General features: G+C 29.8%; 2 protein-coding genes across 2 annotated transcripts; one reads left to right on the forward strand and one right to left on the reverse strand.

The window, feature by feature from the left end:
• Positions 1–1,783: 1,783 nt before the first annotated feature.
• On the reverse strand, positions 1,784–6,936 carry LOC102659557 (transcription factor PIF3). The gene is made up of 8 exons (XM_006604716.4): positions 6,532–6,936; positions 5,801–6,047; positions 4,662–5,697; positions 4,481–4,582; positions 4,288–4,353; positions 2,832–2,897; positions 2,307–2,726; positions 1,784–2,081 (listed from the first exon to the last, which is right to left on the reverse strand). The coding sequence occupies exons 2-8, from the start codon at positions 5,890–5,892 to the stop codon at positions 1,962–1,964; spliced, it is 1,902 nt and encodes a 633-aa protein (XP_006604779.1). The 5' UTR covers positions 5,893–6,047; positions 6,532–6,936; the 3' UTR covers positions 1,784–1,961.
• A 5,132-nt stretch (positions 6,937–12,068) lies between these two features.
• LOC100792684 (hydrophobic protein RCI2B) lies at positions 12,069–13,238 on the forward strand. Its single transcript, XM_003554548.4, has 3 exons — positions 12,069–12,230; positions 12,361–12,470; positions 12,960–13,238. The coding sequence occupies exons 1-2, from the start codon at positions 12,141–12,143 to the stop codon at positions 12,442–12,444; spliced, it is 174 nt and encodes a 57-aa protein (XP_003554596.1). The 5' UTR covers positions 12,069–12,140; the 3' UTR covers positions 12,445–12,470; positions 12,960–13,238.
• The last annotated feature ends 1,616 nt before the right edge of the window (positions 13,239–14,854 follow it).

The following is a 14,854-nucleotide window of genomic DNA, read 5'->3' on the forward strand; positions in this document are numbered from 1 at the left end:
CTGAAAAAATTATTGTTTTTTTATAATAATTATATTTCTATAGATTATAATAAGTATATTAAAATTCATTTTTTATATTATTTGATATTTAAATATAGTTAATTTTCTTCACAAATATTCCAAATGAATCAAAAGTACTTATAATTGAGTATATTTATATCTTTATTGCTAAATTTGCACTCACTTCTTATTTAGGTTTATACACACTGTCAGGGGTGGCAAAAATATTTGTACTCAAATCTACGAATAAAATTTCTAACTGATAGAAGATAGATAGTTAAATGAGTGCCCGTAGATAATTTAAAAAGATATTGAAAATATCTTAATTAAAATATTAAAATATTGTTCAAATTTTTAAATTTTAAACAAACTCAAAAATTAATTTAATAGTTAAAAGTTTCTTTAATTTATTAATAATTTGTATATATCTCACTTTATTTAACGTAGATAAAATAAATTTGAGTATTAATTAAGAAAATTAAGAAAGATGAAAAAAAATCTTTTGAACGAATAACTAATTAAGGTATACAAAATAATAATTTAACATGCAGAACACGTAAGTGTTACATGATAAAAAAAAAGCGTGACTATATGAGAAGGAAAGTATATGTTGAAATTATTTCATTCAATATTCATAAAGATTTAAATTTATAAATATAAAAATTAGCTGCTAAATCTTATAATTCTTAACAACAAATAAATAATCACCGCAACATCAAGCACGGAAAGACGTTCATCAAAATTTGGACGAGAGATGTCTCTTTTTTATTTGATGAGGTATCCAAAAGTTGTGGTTGAATATCGTAAGTTGTAACAACTGATTGATTTATCATTTTAGTGTAATAAAAATTTAAAGTTGGAATTTATCTTTATCTTGATTTACTTTATTCCTATATCTTTCTAAGTTATTCTCGAGTAACTTACAACATTTATACTTATTCTACAAAGTGTATAGTTTGAAGGCATCAAAATATATATAGTTCTCAAATTTAAATTTTATATCTGTGATCAACCAATTCACTCTTTTTTGGCTGATGCCTGTTACCGGGAATAAATATAACACAAATTTTAAAATAAAAAATAAAATAAAAGATAATCTTTTCGACTTCTAAAAACCTATGTAACGAAACTTATTATTGACGAAATAATGTAAAATTCTATTGTGTTTAAACGTGAGAAATAAGTCTAATAAAAAAGTCATCTTAAATTTTCTTTATATCTAAATTTTTTTCAAGTAAAATTAGTCTACGACATTAATTAATTTCTGATACAGGATAAAAAAGAAAAAGAAAATTAATCCAATATAACACGGATTACTATAATAATCTGTATAGCTTCACCACCCTGGCACAAGTGTCTTAATCTCGTTGTCGTGGTGTATTACCACTTTTTTTGTTGCTTTAATATGCTAATGTCGGTAATAATAGACAGATATACCATTAATTAGAATTTAATTTCTTTACAGTATAAAAAAATTATACTATCAATCAGTTAAAAAATGTTGTTTTTAAAATAGTAATTATAAAACTCAAAATATCATATATAGTTTGTAATATTATAAAACTCTCTACACAATCAGTACGTATTATGTACTCAGTTAATTAACCCAAACAATTTTATGATATTGATTGAATAAGTCTCTAAAGTGAATGTACAAATATAAGTGTTGTCTCCAAATATTTGCTTTATTAGTCCCAAAAAAGGAATACCAATGATTATTTTGACGGCCCAATCTCAATGCTTTTAAGTATTCTCTGTAAAACTCTAGATTGAACTTTCAAGATGAGAAGCAAGAGATAAAAATTTATTAGCCATAGTCAATGCATTAATCATAAGTAACCTACAAGTACAGCTGAATGATTAAGTTGTTCAAATATAACACTCCTTTTTTAATAATAAGTAAAACGTCAAAATAAACACGTATATTTATCACGAGCATCTAGTAATACTTGCTAGATTTATCAATGATAAGGGTTATCTTCTGTACTGGGATTAATAGCTCCTCTGTCATTTACCGAAGTTGCATGACCACTATTAAGTACCAAAATTGAGTGTTCAAATCCACCAATGGTTGCTTCACACTAGCATAACAAAAATGGACACACAAACATCAGCATTCCTGACTTAAAAAAAATGATCATAGAAACTAAATTTTCAATTAAATGTTTAGCAAACTCAAAAAAGGTCATATCCTTTCAATTCCACATTTGTTGTAATAAATAGACTTACTGTCATGAATATGATTATACTAAACCTTAACCAATATATATGTCTACAAAATTTCAAGAGTTTGTTAGCAAACAAACCTGTACTGTTGACATCTGATTTGTTGAATTACAACCGTTGTTGGTGTTCTGTGCAAGTTGTGGAATCTGATCCTTAATTAAGCCAAAGGCTGAAGAAGCCTTATCCACAGTTTCCACAAGTCCTAAAGTTGATGGGTTGATAAAAGGTTCTCCTGGGAAAGAAAAGATGGGAGCATGTGGCATTGGAATGGGGTGACCCTGACTAGGATGATGAGTTCCTTGCATTTGGGGCACTTGAATAAATCTAGAGGACTCAATATCATTAGCATCAGGCATGCCCATTCCACAACCCACTCCTAACCTCATTTGCATGCCAACACCTATAGGTGAAAAAGGACCCATATGTGGTGCATGCATGTGTTGCATTCCCGGATGTAACATCATTGCAGGCATACATAAACTAGTTCCCATTGACATAATCTATGTAAAAAGATGGAAACAATTAATCTCACCTTACAATGCATACATATTTTGAAAAATTAAAATCAAAGGATCAATGGAAAGGGGGAGAGGGAAAAAGAGTACTTGAAGTTGGAGTTGAAGTGTTTTGAGATACTCTATCGCCTCATCCAACATTGAAGCTTTATCCGCCTAATGCACATGAAATCAGAAAAACCAAAATAAATGAGAAATCGAGTAGAAAAATAGAATTTAACTTCGATTATGGTATCAAAGTTAATTAATTAACCAAATAAATTGTGCTACCTGTTTAACATAAATAATTAAAAACTTTTTCTTTAAGTGAAAAGGATTAATTACTTCAAGGATGTGGCACTTGTTTTTTCACTAATTACATTCAAGGGATTAAACTGAACTTCTGTTATCTTTATTACTATTCAAGTTGAGAATTGAAATTTGAAACCCTATAAACAAAAGCTAAACTTTAGTATTGACATGTATATTGCTTAAGTCAAGGCTAGCTAAAGCCTAATTAAAGAGGGAAAAATCTTTGCATTTGGTCTATAAAAAATATTTTTACACGTTAATAATATTTTTAAAAATGGAAAACAGAGTTATTGATTATTTAATAAATAATACTCCCTCCAGTCTTTTTATAAAAAAAATAATACACTATCTTTTGTTAGGATTGGAGGGAGTATTAGTTTATAAAAAATAGTTAAATGTATTTGCAAAAAAAAAAAATCTCTTCATCTTATGACTTTTTCTATTTACATAAATATTAATTATGTTAAATATACCAACTATTGATTAACATAATTCTTTCAATTTTTTCACCCTTTATTTATCTCATATGTCCCTTTATTTTCTTTATTAATTAACATGATTCTCTGTTTCCTTCATTAATCATATTACAATCCCTTTACCTATTCGTAAAATTCTCGTTTAACAAAGGCCAAATGATTTGCACTATCTATTTGGCCAATTTGAAATTTGATCTTCTCAAGGATGTTTCATGTTTACCAGTCTCAAAATCACTATACTGAGATTGAAATATAGCTGATTGAGTGTTGAAATGACCTTCTTTCTATATACTGTTTGGGCCTCGAATTCTAGTGTTTATATAACTATTTTGAAATCTCTATCTTGTGGTGTAAGGGTTGGTTTCCATGTTAAGACAGAAAAAAAATCCATAACAATAATAAAAAAAAACAATATTTCCACAATAATTTCAAATAATCATGAATCCTACGCATAGCACAATAAAACTAGATTCATGGAAGATGGACAAACTCTACTTGCATCTACATATCTTTCATTATTAATTATTAAACAGAAGCTCAAACTCTAACATAGAAGGAAAAAAATCAAGCAAAACATTTAAAAATGACAGTATGACTTTTTTGACAGCTCTACAAGAAGCACCAATGATTTGATAATAACATTTTACGTTCCATCAAATTAAACAAACCATAATATATTCAATTGAAGCTTCAATCCTCAGTGATAACCAACATACTACAATGTTAAAAACTTTCCAAAGTGTACCAAAGCATAAACGAGAAATTAAGCAAAGGTCAACCTTATTGCAATTTGGTATAAGTTCCTGTAACGCACGCATCTTCTCATTGATCCGGTCTCTTCGTCTCTGCATAAATAAATCCCAAAATTTTATTATCGTATACATCAGAAAAAGTAGAAACAATATACTTAACACGCACTTAATAAGGAACATTTGTTGTAATTTAATAAACACAACACTGATTCTTGCTCACCCTTTCAGATAGATTATGCACTTCGGCTGAACGGCTTTTCTTGGCTCCATTTCGTCGTGCAGGAACTTCCTTGTTGACACCAACTGATTCTTCCTCAACATCCTAAAAACAAAGGTTGCACTATAAAACAAATAAGAAAACAATTTAACATAAAAGACAGGGTAAGTCTTAACACACTAACTTCACTTTGGCTCTCAAAGTCCTCAGTGTCTTTACTTTTTCGCTTCAAATTTTGATTTGGATCCTCCGAACCCCTCTCTGGACCATTGCCAGAGCAAACAGAGGAAGAGACCACAGCTAGCTCCACTCCTTTTTCAACAGCTTCGTGTCCTTTATTCACACTTTCCCCAACAACTAGATTTGAAGTTTGATTTTGATCAACCTTGGACACATCTTTGCAAGAAGGGTCACACTTTGTAGAAACAGTGACATCTTGATCTTGATTGTGTGTGGCTGGTTTCTTTGGACACTCTCCACTTAATTCAACTTTTGTTGATTCAGCAGGATTGGTCACAGTTGCAGCAGCACTTTTTATCTGTATTCCCTCATTTCCTGATCTTGATGCCAAGCCAATGTTCTCAATGTTAGCTTTGACAATAGCAGCAGGTTTTGCAAAATGGGAAAAATTCATCATGGTGGAACTACTGCTACACATAACTGGACCTTGCCTCTCCATCTTTAAGCTAGAAAAACCACTTGAGCCAGATGGAACATTATTTGCATTGTTTTCAGCTATATCTGCTACGCTGGATCTAACAGGTGCATATGAAGAGTGTTTATGAGTGTCCCTAAATATCTTAGTACAATTATTTCTTCTATCTAGCAAAGAAAAATTATTTGATGCTGAAAGCTCATTCATGGTGACCCCATATGATGATGGTTCATGGAAAAAATCAGTACTATATCCGTGTTGCAAAGAGTCTTCCATTCCATAATTGAACCAAGGCATCACCATGTCTTCCTCTTCTTCACTCAAATCCACTTCACCTGAAGGGACAAGCCTTCTAATTTCATTCAATTCAACACCTAAATTCCCACACTTCCCCATCCTTGTATTGGTAGAAATAGCATTATTAGCATATCCTATTGGAGTGTGAGATGGTAAGCAGTGAGATGGCAAAGTTTTACAATTTGGGCTCACTCTAGCTCTACTGAACTGACCCTGCACTGAAATCTGGCCCTTTTCCCAAACCAACTCAAGCAAATCATTATTGGGTCTGCCACAAAAGTAGGGTAAAAAAAATAAAAGAGGAAACAGTCAGAGAAATAGAACAAAGATCAAATCAAATGGGATTAACAAAAACATGCTATCGAACTTACACAGAAGATTGATCAACTGCACATGTGTTGTTGTTCATCTCTATAGGATCAAGCTTCCCTTTAGCCACACGGTATAACTCATGCAGAGGCATGATGAATCAATGTAAAGAAACACTCTCATAACAAAAGAAAATAAAACTCAACCACTACTATTGTCGTTGCATCCGACAAAAATACAATGTTAACTGCGAAGTGCGAACCACCTTTGACAGCCCAAACACGGAAACCTGCCGCTAGCCCCACTGCACTGTTTGATTTGAATATTGGAGGAGAAAGATAAGATGGTAACAGTAATAAAATATTATTCGTGGAACATGAAAATTTTATTTTTAGTCCTCATTAGGAAAGTATACTGTAACACAAAACTAATTAAATTAATAACAAAGAGCATCAGGGTCAAACCAATTCTTTAATAACTGATATATCATTAACAAATTAACCCTGCCAAGTAAAGTAATGACCTCAAGACTTTGAAAATGATTCGGTCTTATAGTTGTCCAATCAGCATTCAGCTCAAAATACACCCAAGTTATAATATATTTCTAATATGGACCACACCACAGTGACACTGATTCAAGGTTGAGATCAAGGGAAAAACCATGCAAATAACCAAAAAGCGCAAAACCCATAAGAGGGAATCCAAAAAGAAACAAAATTTCGTGACCAAAAAATTTTGTTAACGCAAATATGCAATAAACAGCGTTTGAGTGATGATGTATTCGCAGTTCCACCTTGGTAGTTAACATGAGTCTTCAGAGACCGAGTCACGGCTCGAACAAAGAGAAACCTCAAAATTTCAGAATGGGAAGGGATATGGAAGGCGGCGAAGAAGTTGCAGAGGAAAGCATACAGAACAGGAGACACATGTAACATGTAACAGAAGAAAGAGAAATGGAATAGATTCAGGGTTTTTTTTTCTAACTATGGTTAATCAAGTGATTGCATTTGCAGTGGTTAAGTTGGTGTGGGGTCCATTATCTTTTGTGCAATCTCATACAAATCCAACGGTCACCTTCAACAAAGGTGAAGGAGCCACACCCCTCTTGAGTCTTGAGCGAGTGAAGCACACGCATGTTTTAAGTGTGCAAGACCATGATGAGATGAGCAGTGTCGCGTCCCTGTTCTGCGTACTTGGAAGAAAGGAATATCATCATCATATTCTTTTCCGCTCTTTGAATTTGTTGTCCATGCAAGATCTGATAAGGGTTGGCATTAATAGTACTTTGTGGTGGTGTGTTGTGTGTGAGTGTTGTTATGTTGTATGATGTACCGCAGCACCATCATATCGATACCTGTTGGGACAAAGTGACCCCCTTTGTTGTGTATGGTTATGAGCTTGGATGATAATTAATGTTTTGGTTTAAAAATCGGTGTTAAGAAAAAGAAAAAAAAGTCATTGACTTGGTTGCCAGGAACAGAATAAAATTGAAAGAAATTTTTTTTTTAAATAACATAGGTCTTATATTTCCATTACACTACTTTAATTTAAATATATTTTTTTATCAATTTCATTCAATTCTACTCTACTCTACCAAAAAATCCTTAAGGTCGGATCTTCCCTTTGTTGTTGGGCTTGTAAAAGAGTTTTCACATTGGCCGTTTGACATTGTAATTATAGCGGCAATAGTGACATCCTATTCTCGATTGTTTGCATTTCTTCCTTTGAGAAGAGGTTTTCACAATAGCAAAATAAAAGTCTGATTAAAATATTACATGAATTACTGGTATGAAACTTTATTATATCATTATCTGAAAAAGGATAAATAGATATAAAGATTTTTTAACCGGTAGGTAGGTTTGCACTTGTGATACATATACAATATATATATATATATATATATATATATATATATATATATATATATATATATATATATGAGAAAATTCCCTTCGTCCAAGAGAATTACTCCAAGAGAATCAGAATTATTGTTCGCCTTTATCATTTATTTTTTTAAGATCAAATAGTTGTAATAATAATAAAAAATTACTTTTGAAATAAATGGATCTTTCATATATTTGTATAGTTAATGTATATTTAAATAAAAATGTATTTTTATATATTTTTTGGGTACATTGTATGTAATATTTATTTAATAGGTACGCTATGCTGACAAATATAAATAGGTGCCTGTTTTCCTACTACTATATATTTGCACCCATCTGTATATTTTTTTTAAAAAAAATACATTTTATTAAGATCTATAAAAATTTAATTGATACTTCTCCTCTCATAAATAAGTTTTCAAATACCCACTAAATTTGAGTGCAAGTACCATCCCTAACTCTTTTTTTATTTTTATTTTTTGAGGTCTAGTATGCAGGAGCTAAAAACACTATATGGAGAAAACATAGATCACTTGGGTTGGGTCAGCCACAAAGCGATTAGGCACCTATAATGTGGACCATTCTTTTATTTATGGAGCATATACCCCATCATGAACTGTGGATGAATGAACCTCTTCAAATTGACCAATCAAGACCGTTATACTCATGAAGAGAAACGCTGACCATTTGCCTGTGGCGTGGATTTCACGTGCGTTAGTGAAATTCACGTGACGGGTTTTTCTTTCATTTCATGAATCATAGTATTAATAGATTAGATGATGAGATGTGACTCACTGTTTTGTTTTGTTGTCGTTCGTGTTCCATCATCCTTGCATGACTCACGCTGCCTTTGCCTACTCATATAACTTAGTTCCCGTCGTGTTACTAAAGGATATTCACTTAATTATCACTTTCAAAAATTAAATAATTTTTTTATCATCCTTGTTTGGGTATATGGGTGTGGTTGGCAAGAGGTTGAAAAAAGTCAAGGCTTGGAAGGGTTTGTTGCAATGGGAGAGTTGGGTTATGAGCGTGGTCCACGTGACAACGTTGGTTGAGGAGGAGAGTGTGGTGGATGGACCCGCATTTTACATACAAGAGGAGGAGGAAAGAATGTGCTTAAGATTAGTGTTTCCTAATAATCATGACTAGATGGCTAGTTAGCTACACTTGGTTTCTACTGCTAGCCAAAGCCAAAACATTGGGCCTTTGGGCCAGGCCTTCAGAAAGTGAGTTAGGTTCGCTTCGCATAACTATTACCTTTCTTTTCTGGACTTTTTTTTTTTCTTCTTGAAACTTGAAAGTTTTGCCCTGGTATTGGTAATGCAGAGATAATCAAATTTGAAGCAACCCCAAGGGATAGTGACGTGAGGTCCACCTGAGATAAGTTTTTTTTAATAATTAATGGTTTTTAATTTATTTATAATTAACTTTGGTAGAAATTTTTTTTATAACTAACCTATTAACTCTACTCATCACAATTATTAATGAATAATCTAACGAATGAACCAAAATTACTAATTTATAAGATTAAGAGGATCAAATATTATAATTAATAATTAAAAAAATAGAAATCATCGATTTAAAAAGTTACAAGACTAAAATTATAATTTAGTCTAAAATTTAATATATATACAAAAACTTGTTAGAAAGCAAAAGTTTTTCTAGATTTACTTTTTAGTATATAATAGAAAGATCGAATAATTTAGTATTTAAGAATTAGTATTTATGAGTCTTATAAATTAATAAATTATTTGAATGCTTTTTTCATAATCTGGTAAATTAAACAACCATTTGTTACCTTTTTTTCGAACCATATAAAGCTTTTTTTTTATTCTACAACTGAACTTGTTCATAAAAATATTTTAGAATTTAGCTCCTTTAAAGTACTAACAAACCAAAAAAAAAAAGGGCTCCGTCCACATTCACATGTGAGGACAAGTTCCTTGATTACTCCATGCAATTGTGGTGCGGAAAAAGAATATGCAGTAGCTGGCACACGTGATGAGCCAGTTTCTAACATGGAATGTGCGGTTAGCTTAACCCCAACTCCACAAAATCTAAAGAAAAATATGATAAGTTGTAGAGAAAAGGAAGGAACAAGGTGGTATATTACAAGAGAAGAAAACAGTTACAGAGAATCATCAACTTCAGAGTTGGTCACACTCTAAGTTCATACTTAACTTTCACGTACAATTGCTTTTACACATGCATGAAAGTTTTCCATTGTTATGAGTAATTTCTCCCATTCTCGAATGGTAAGAGTTATATTATTTGTATAATAAATTTTTATAACATTACGTACTCTTTCATTTTTCTTATTACGTCAACAATATGTTTCTTTTTTTTTTCTCTTTATTATACGTTTTTTTTAATGTACATTCAAAGAAGAGAAAAAAAGAGAAGGTTGAAAATGTCTATTTAAATCTCTCAAAAAAACGACTATTTAAAAAAAGCGAGGAAAGTAAAAATTTCACTATTTAAATTGTATATTTTAAAATTTTAATCTATAATATAGGTGTATACAGTGAATTAATAACCAATGTAAATAACCGTAAAGAATTAACAAGAAAGTTAACCTAATAATCAGCGTATCAGAATCAGATACACAACTAAAAGGATAAAATAAATAAGAAAATGGCGTAGCTCCCACATGCTACCATAAGTCTTTCTCACTTTTCGTTTGGTCTTCAACTTTTAGTCACACAGTGAGTTGTCCCTTGATTGATCCATTGCAAATGCTAACTTTCCATGCTTCAACAGTGTTTTTTAATTATCATTATTAAAATAAATATTGTTCCATATTCGAATGAAATGATGATCATAATTCCAGACACCATTTACACGGTACGCGGCTAGGGAATCGCGTGCTAGTTACTACTACTTCTATACTATGTGTGTTAGAGCATTATAATAGTCTTATTAATACATTTTTAACATTTTTTTTTTATTGATTTTGTTCTAAGTGATCGATCGATTATACATTGCCGATGCAATTCTTCTTAGAATAAGTCCAATTTCGTGTATCCATAGCTTCCATGCGCTCTCGGTCCACATAGGAAACGCGTACCTGCATAGACTCCAATACTTAAGTTAGAGTTTGATAGAGTAGCAACATTAATTGTTAGATAACATATCTGGTTCAAGTGGCCACAAGGAGTAGTTATAAACAACCACCTCTAGGGTTGTGGTCCTTAGGTGATGATGAATTTGTTCTTAATTACAGTCAAGAGTGTGAGTCTCAAGGTGTAACGCCTGGCCTGTCATATGTAAGACTTTGTTGCCACATGAACAACTTCTTGTGTCAATGAGAATGGTGTGATTAGTGGTGATGGATAACTAAATAGTAATAGTTCTTAAGATAAGCTTGAATAAGCGATCTAAGTATTTAATAATATTTAGAATATGTTTTGAATTCCATCTATTAATTAATAGTAATAATGTTGAAGTTTAAATCTGTATACGTTATAAGTTAATTAAACCCCATTATCATTATTGCAACGAAAAAGCATTAATTAAATGCATTTATTAGGCTTAAACATTAAATGTTGTAATTACTAAAAAAACTAAGTATTTGTTAAATGGTTTTCATATTGTCAAAGGGATTTAACTTAGGTTAGGTTAAGCGAACGAATTATTGTAAATTTTTTTATCTTTAATTCCTAAGAACAAAAAATTAATTTTTATATTTTAAAATTTTATTATTATCATAACATTGATGGGAAACTAATACATTACTTAGACATTTTTTATTAGATGTTTTTTCTTATCATAATAATAATGTGAAATATTCATCAATACCATAACATTGGAATTTAAGTCTAATATTATCCGGATCAATAACTTATTAGTACCCACACCTTTTATATTTTATATTTAATAAATACTTTTTATTAAATATTATTTTCCCCTTAATTAATGTTTTATTAAATATTATATAAGCATTAATTATAAATTACCACTAGAATTAAGAAATTTATTAAATAATTAATTTTTTATATTTCAATGTAATAATTAAAAGCATTTATTATTGTTGATGATGCTTTTGTTTAGAGGTTGATGATGAGACTAGGATATGAAAAGTTATAGTGGTTCATTAAATTAATATAATAAACACTTTATTTTGTAGATTGCATGAAATTTTTTTAATGTAATTTATACATTTCTCAGTTTTTTACAATATTAAAAATCCTAATTATTTAAATAAGTAAATGTGAATGTTAAAATATAAGTCATTACTTTATTAAAGGTCTAATTTAATTGGTTAAACAAGTTGTATGAGTAGTATTAATTCTTTAATAATGTTTTTTATTTTTATGGGTAAAAAAATAATTTTACTTTAATTAATTAATTGATAAATTAAATGTAGAGGCCAGGTGGTCCATAGAGATATGTTATTCACGTATTGAATTTATGGCCTATATAATAAGCACCCCCATCCAGTGCCTTACTGGTCATTATCGCATCACTCCGAGCCTCAACAGCAGCAAAGCAAATTCGCAGTTGGTAAGAGAAAATGGCCGACGATAGCACAGCTACCTGCATCGACATCCTCCTTGCCATCATCCTTCCTCCTCTTGGTGTCTTCCTCAAGTATGGCTGCAAGGTCTCAATTTTCTATTTTTTTTTTTATTTTCTTCATTAATTAATTAATTGGTTAATTATATTGCTTCTACTCTGTATATGTATGTACGTTTAATTCATTATTATTTGTTGGTACTATGCTCCATTTACAGGTAGAATTCTGGATCTGTTTGGTGCTTACCCTTTTTGGCTACATTCCTGGAATTATCTATGCTGTCTATGCTATCACCAAGTGATAGATCATATTCATCATTTTAATTTTGTAAGTACCCTTTAATTTTCACTCTTCTTATTTGATTTTTCTTAGAAGTATGTGTTTCTTTATATATTAAATTATTATTTGATGTCTATTCTTTTAAGATCCAACTCCAAGTACATTGTTTATTAATTTGATATTTATGAGGTATTATTATTTTTTTCATTTTTTTAATTATCCGTTAAACATGAAATAGTTTTGGTTTTACATAAAGAGACGGGATTTTGGCATAAGATGGGTTGAGATTTGGGAAGGTGTTTCCTCTTGGATTTAATTATAAATTGGAAGTAAGTTGTAACTTAGCCAAATAATAAAATTTACAATCTCAATAGGATACTAATTATGTGGAGAAAAAAATAGTTCCATAGATAGGGTTAAGATTTACTTTGTGTTTTGTTGAGTTTCCGTAAAAATAAGTGGACCTTCCTTTTTGTTTCATGTGAAAGAGGTGGACCTTCTACTCACAAGTGAAAATCAATGCTTTTTTGTTGGCAGGGGTGGACAATGAATAATTTGTCAAATTAAAGGACGACGGCTATGCATGTTCCTCATCAACTCCAATATTGATATTCCTGTATAATCCTTTGATCTCAGATGGACAAATGTGATTCTTTTTTGTTTTCTGTCTATCGGTCTCAATATTCCTTTTTCATTGTTGTGTTTTTAATTATTGTTATTATTTATCTTGTGTGGAAACAAAATGTAGACATTGTTTTGTGGCCTCTAGTCTTAGTATTGGTATCAAATTGAAATGTACTACTTGGTTGGTATTAATTATCTTGTTCAGCTTTTTTAATTAAACATTAATGTATTCAACAAATTTTAAGTTTTTAACCATATTTAAAAGGAATATGTGTTAGAGCATCTTCAACATAAACGATCAATTTGAATTTTTAACTCTTTTTTAATGAACATTTTTATTATTAAATAAGATTTAGGAACATTTACTAATTTTAATTTACTTTAATAGTCGAACTCAACTTAAGTTATTAACTTATTTTCAGTGAATCACGTTTCATCTTTCTACGCATTCAATAGCTCTCATTTTAATTTTAAAATATTTTTTTAATAATTAAACAATCTTGATTAAAGAATTTATATCAAACAACTTCTATAATAACTTTATAATTAAGAGCCTATTTGCTCAAATGGTTCTACTATCTATTTCTTTCGAATTAATAAAATTTTCTCTTTTCTATATCTCTTTTTTTTAGAGCGTTTTCGTTAAGCAATGAGAGAGTTATCTTTTATGGATTTCGTTCATCATCGTTTCCCACTAGATTCTTTCTTATCTTCCTAAAAAGTAAAAACATTGCTTAACTAATAGGATTAAAAAGTGGGATTAGTAGGACATGCAGAATGGATTGCCATAAAAACTTATAACAGAATTTAAATTGCTATGCATAATGTACTTAAAGTGTTAATTATTAAAATGATTGGTACTGTTTTATCAAAAATAATAAATATTTTAAAATATATTATGACAACACAAACTATTAATATAATATAATATTTGTACATTAAGAAAAATTAAATTAAATAAAAAATTACATATTAAACATGATGCTAAATTTATAAGTCATATCTATTATATGTATGTTTGATTTGTCGTGTTTCAAAACATTCAATCTATACTAAACTATAAACTACAAATAGTAATTTTATGTTTTTTTTTTTATTTAAACAATAAAATATATAATTGAGAGTGTGTTAATTATTATAAATTTTTGAATTATTATAAATTTTCAGTACCATCTTCTATGATTCTTACACATATACAAAAAGAAAACAATAAAATATAAGAAATTATAAGAAATGTTTGTCCAAACACATCCACCACTATAGGTTGGCTTGTCCCAGCCGTTAGGCAAGCCTAACAAAAGGGAGTAAGGGAGTTTCTAATAGCTCTGTTGATTAACTATTGTCAATACTCTTTATGTATTTTTGTTGCACACCAATTATTAATTTTCGGTCAATAACAAACTAGTTATACATTTTTTGTAGATTAGATCCTTTCCAAACCCTCTCCCCATGATACTATATAGTTTTATTTACAAGTTTTACAACACTCCTTCACAAAAAAAAAAAAAAATCTATAGAATTTATCTTATCTCATGTATTTTTTTTAAATAACATATAGTAAGGATAATAACACATTTTTCAACATTCTCTTAAAAAAGCATATTTTCAACATACTTTTTGTTGTATATTAGATAAAATATGTTTTTCTTCAATTTTTTTAATTCAATTTCAATTTCTCTAAAATTATTAGTCTTATTTTTAGTCCTTTTATTTGAAAATATACGACTTGTAGTCCTTAACATGTAGTTTAAAAACAAAAATGTAAACTATAAAGAAATTTAAATAATATTTGAGATCAAAAGTATCGC

Source organism: Glycine max, chromosome 19, assembly GCF_000004515.6.
Source record: "Glycine max cultivar Williams 82 chromosome 19, Glycine_max_v4.0, whole genome shotgun sequence".
Taxonomy (NCBI): Eukaryota; Viridiplantae; Streptophyta; class Magnoliopsida; order Fabales; family Fabaceae; genus Glycine; species Glycine max.

What these genes read in the sequence shown, in the direction of transcription:
- LOC102659557 (XM_006604716.4), bottom strand. Translation starts at nt 5,892, where the DNA reads ATGCCTCTGCATGAGTTATACCGTGTGGCTAAAGGGAAGCTTGATCCT. An exon ending in TTATACCAAATTGCAATAAG is followed by an intron (nt 2,898 to 4,287) that starts GTTGACCTTTGC and finishes CATGTGCATTAG; the next exon opens with GCGGATAAAGCTTCAATGTT. An exon ending in CACTTCAACTCCAACTTCAA is followed by an intron (nt 2,727 to 2,831) that starts GTACTCTTTTTC and finishes CTTTTTACATAG; the next exon opens with ATTATGTCAATGGGAACTAG.
- LOC100792684 (XM_003554548.4), top strand. Translation starts at nt 12,141, where the DNA reads ATGGCCGACGATAGCACAGCTACCTGCATCGACATCCTCCTTGCCATC. An exon ending in TCCTCAAGTATGGCTGCAAG is followed by an intron (nt 12,231 to 12,360) that starts GTCTCAATTTTC and finishes CTCCATTTACAG; the next exon opens with GTAGAATTCTGGATCTGTTT.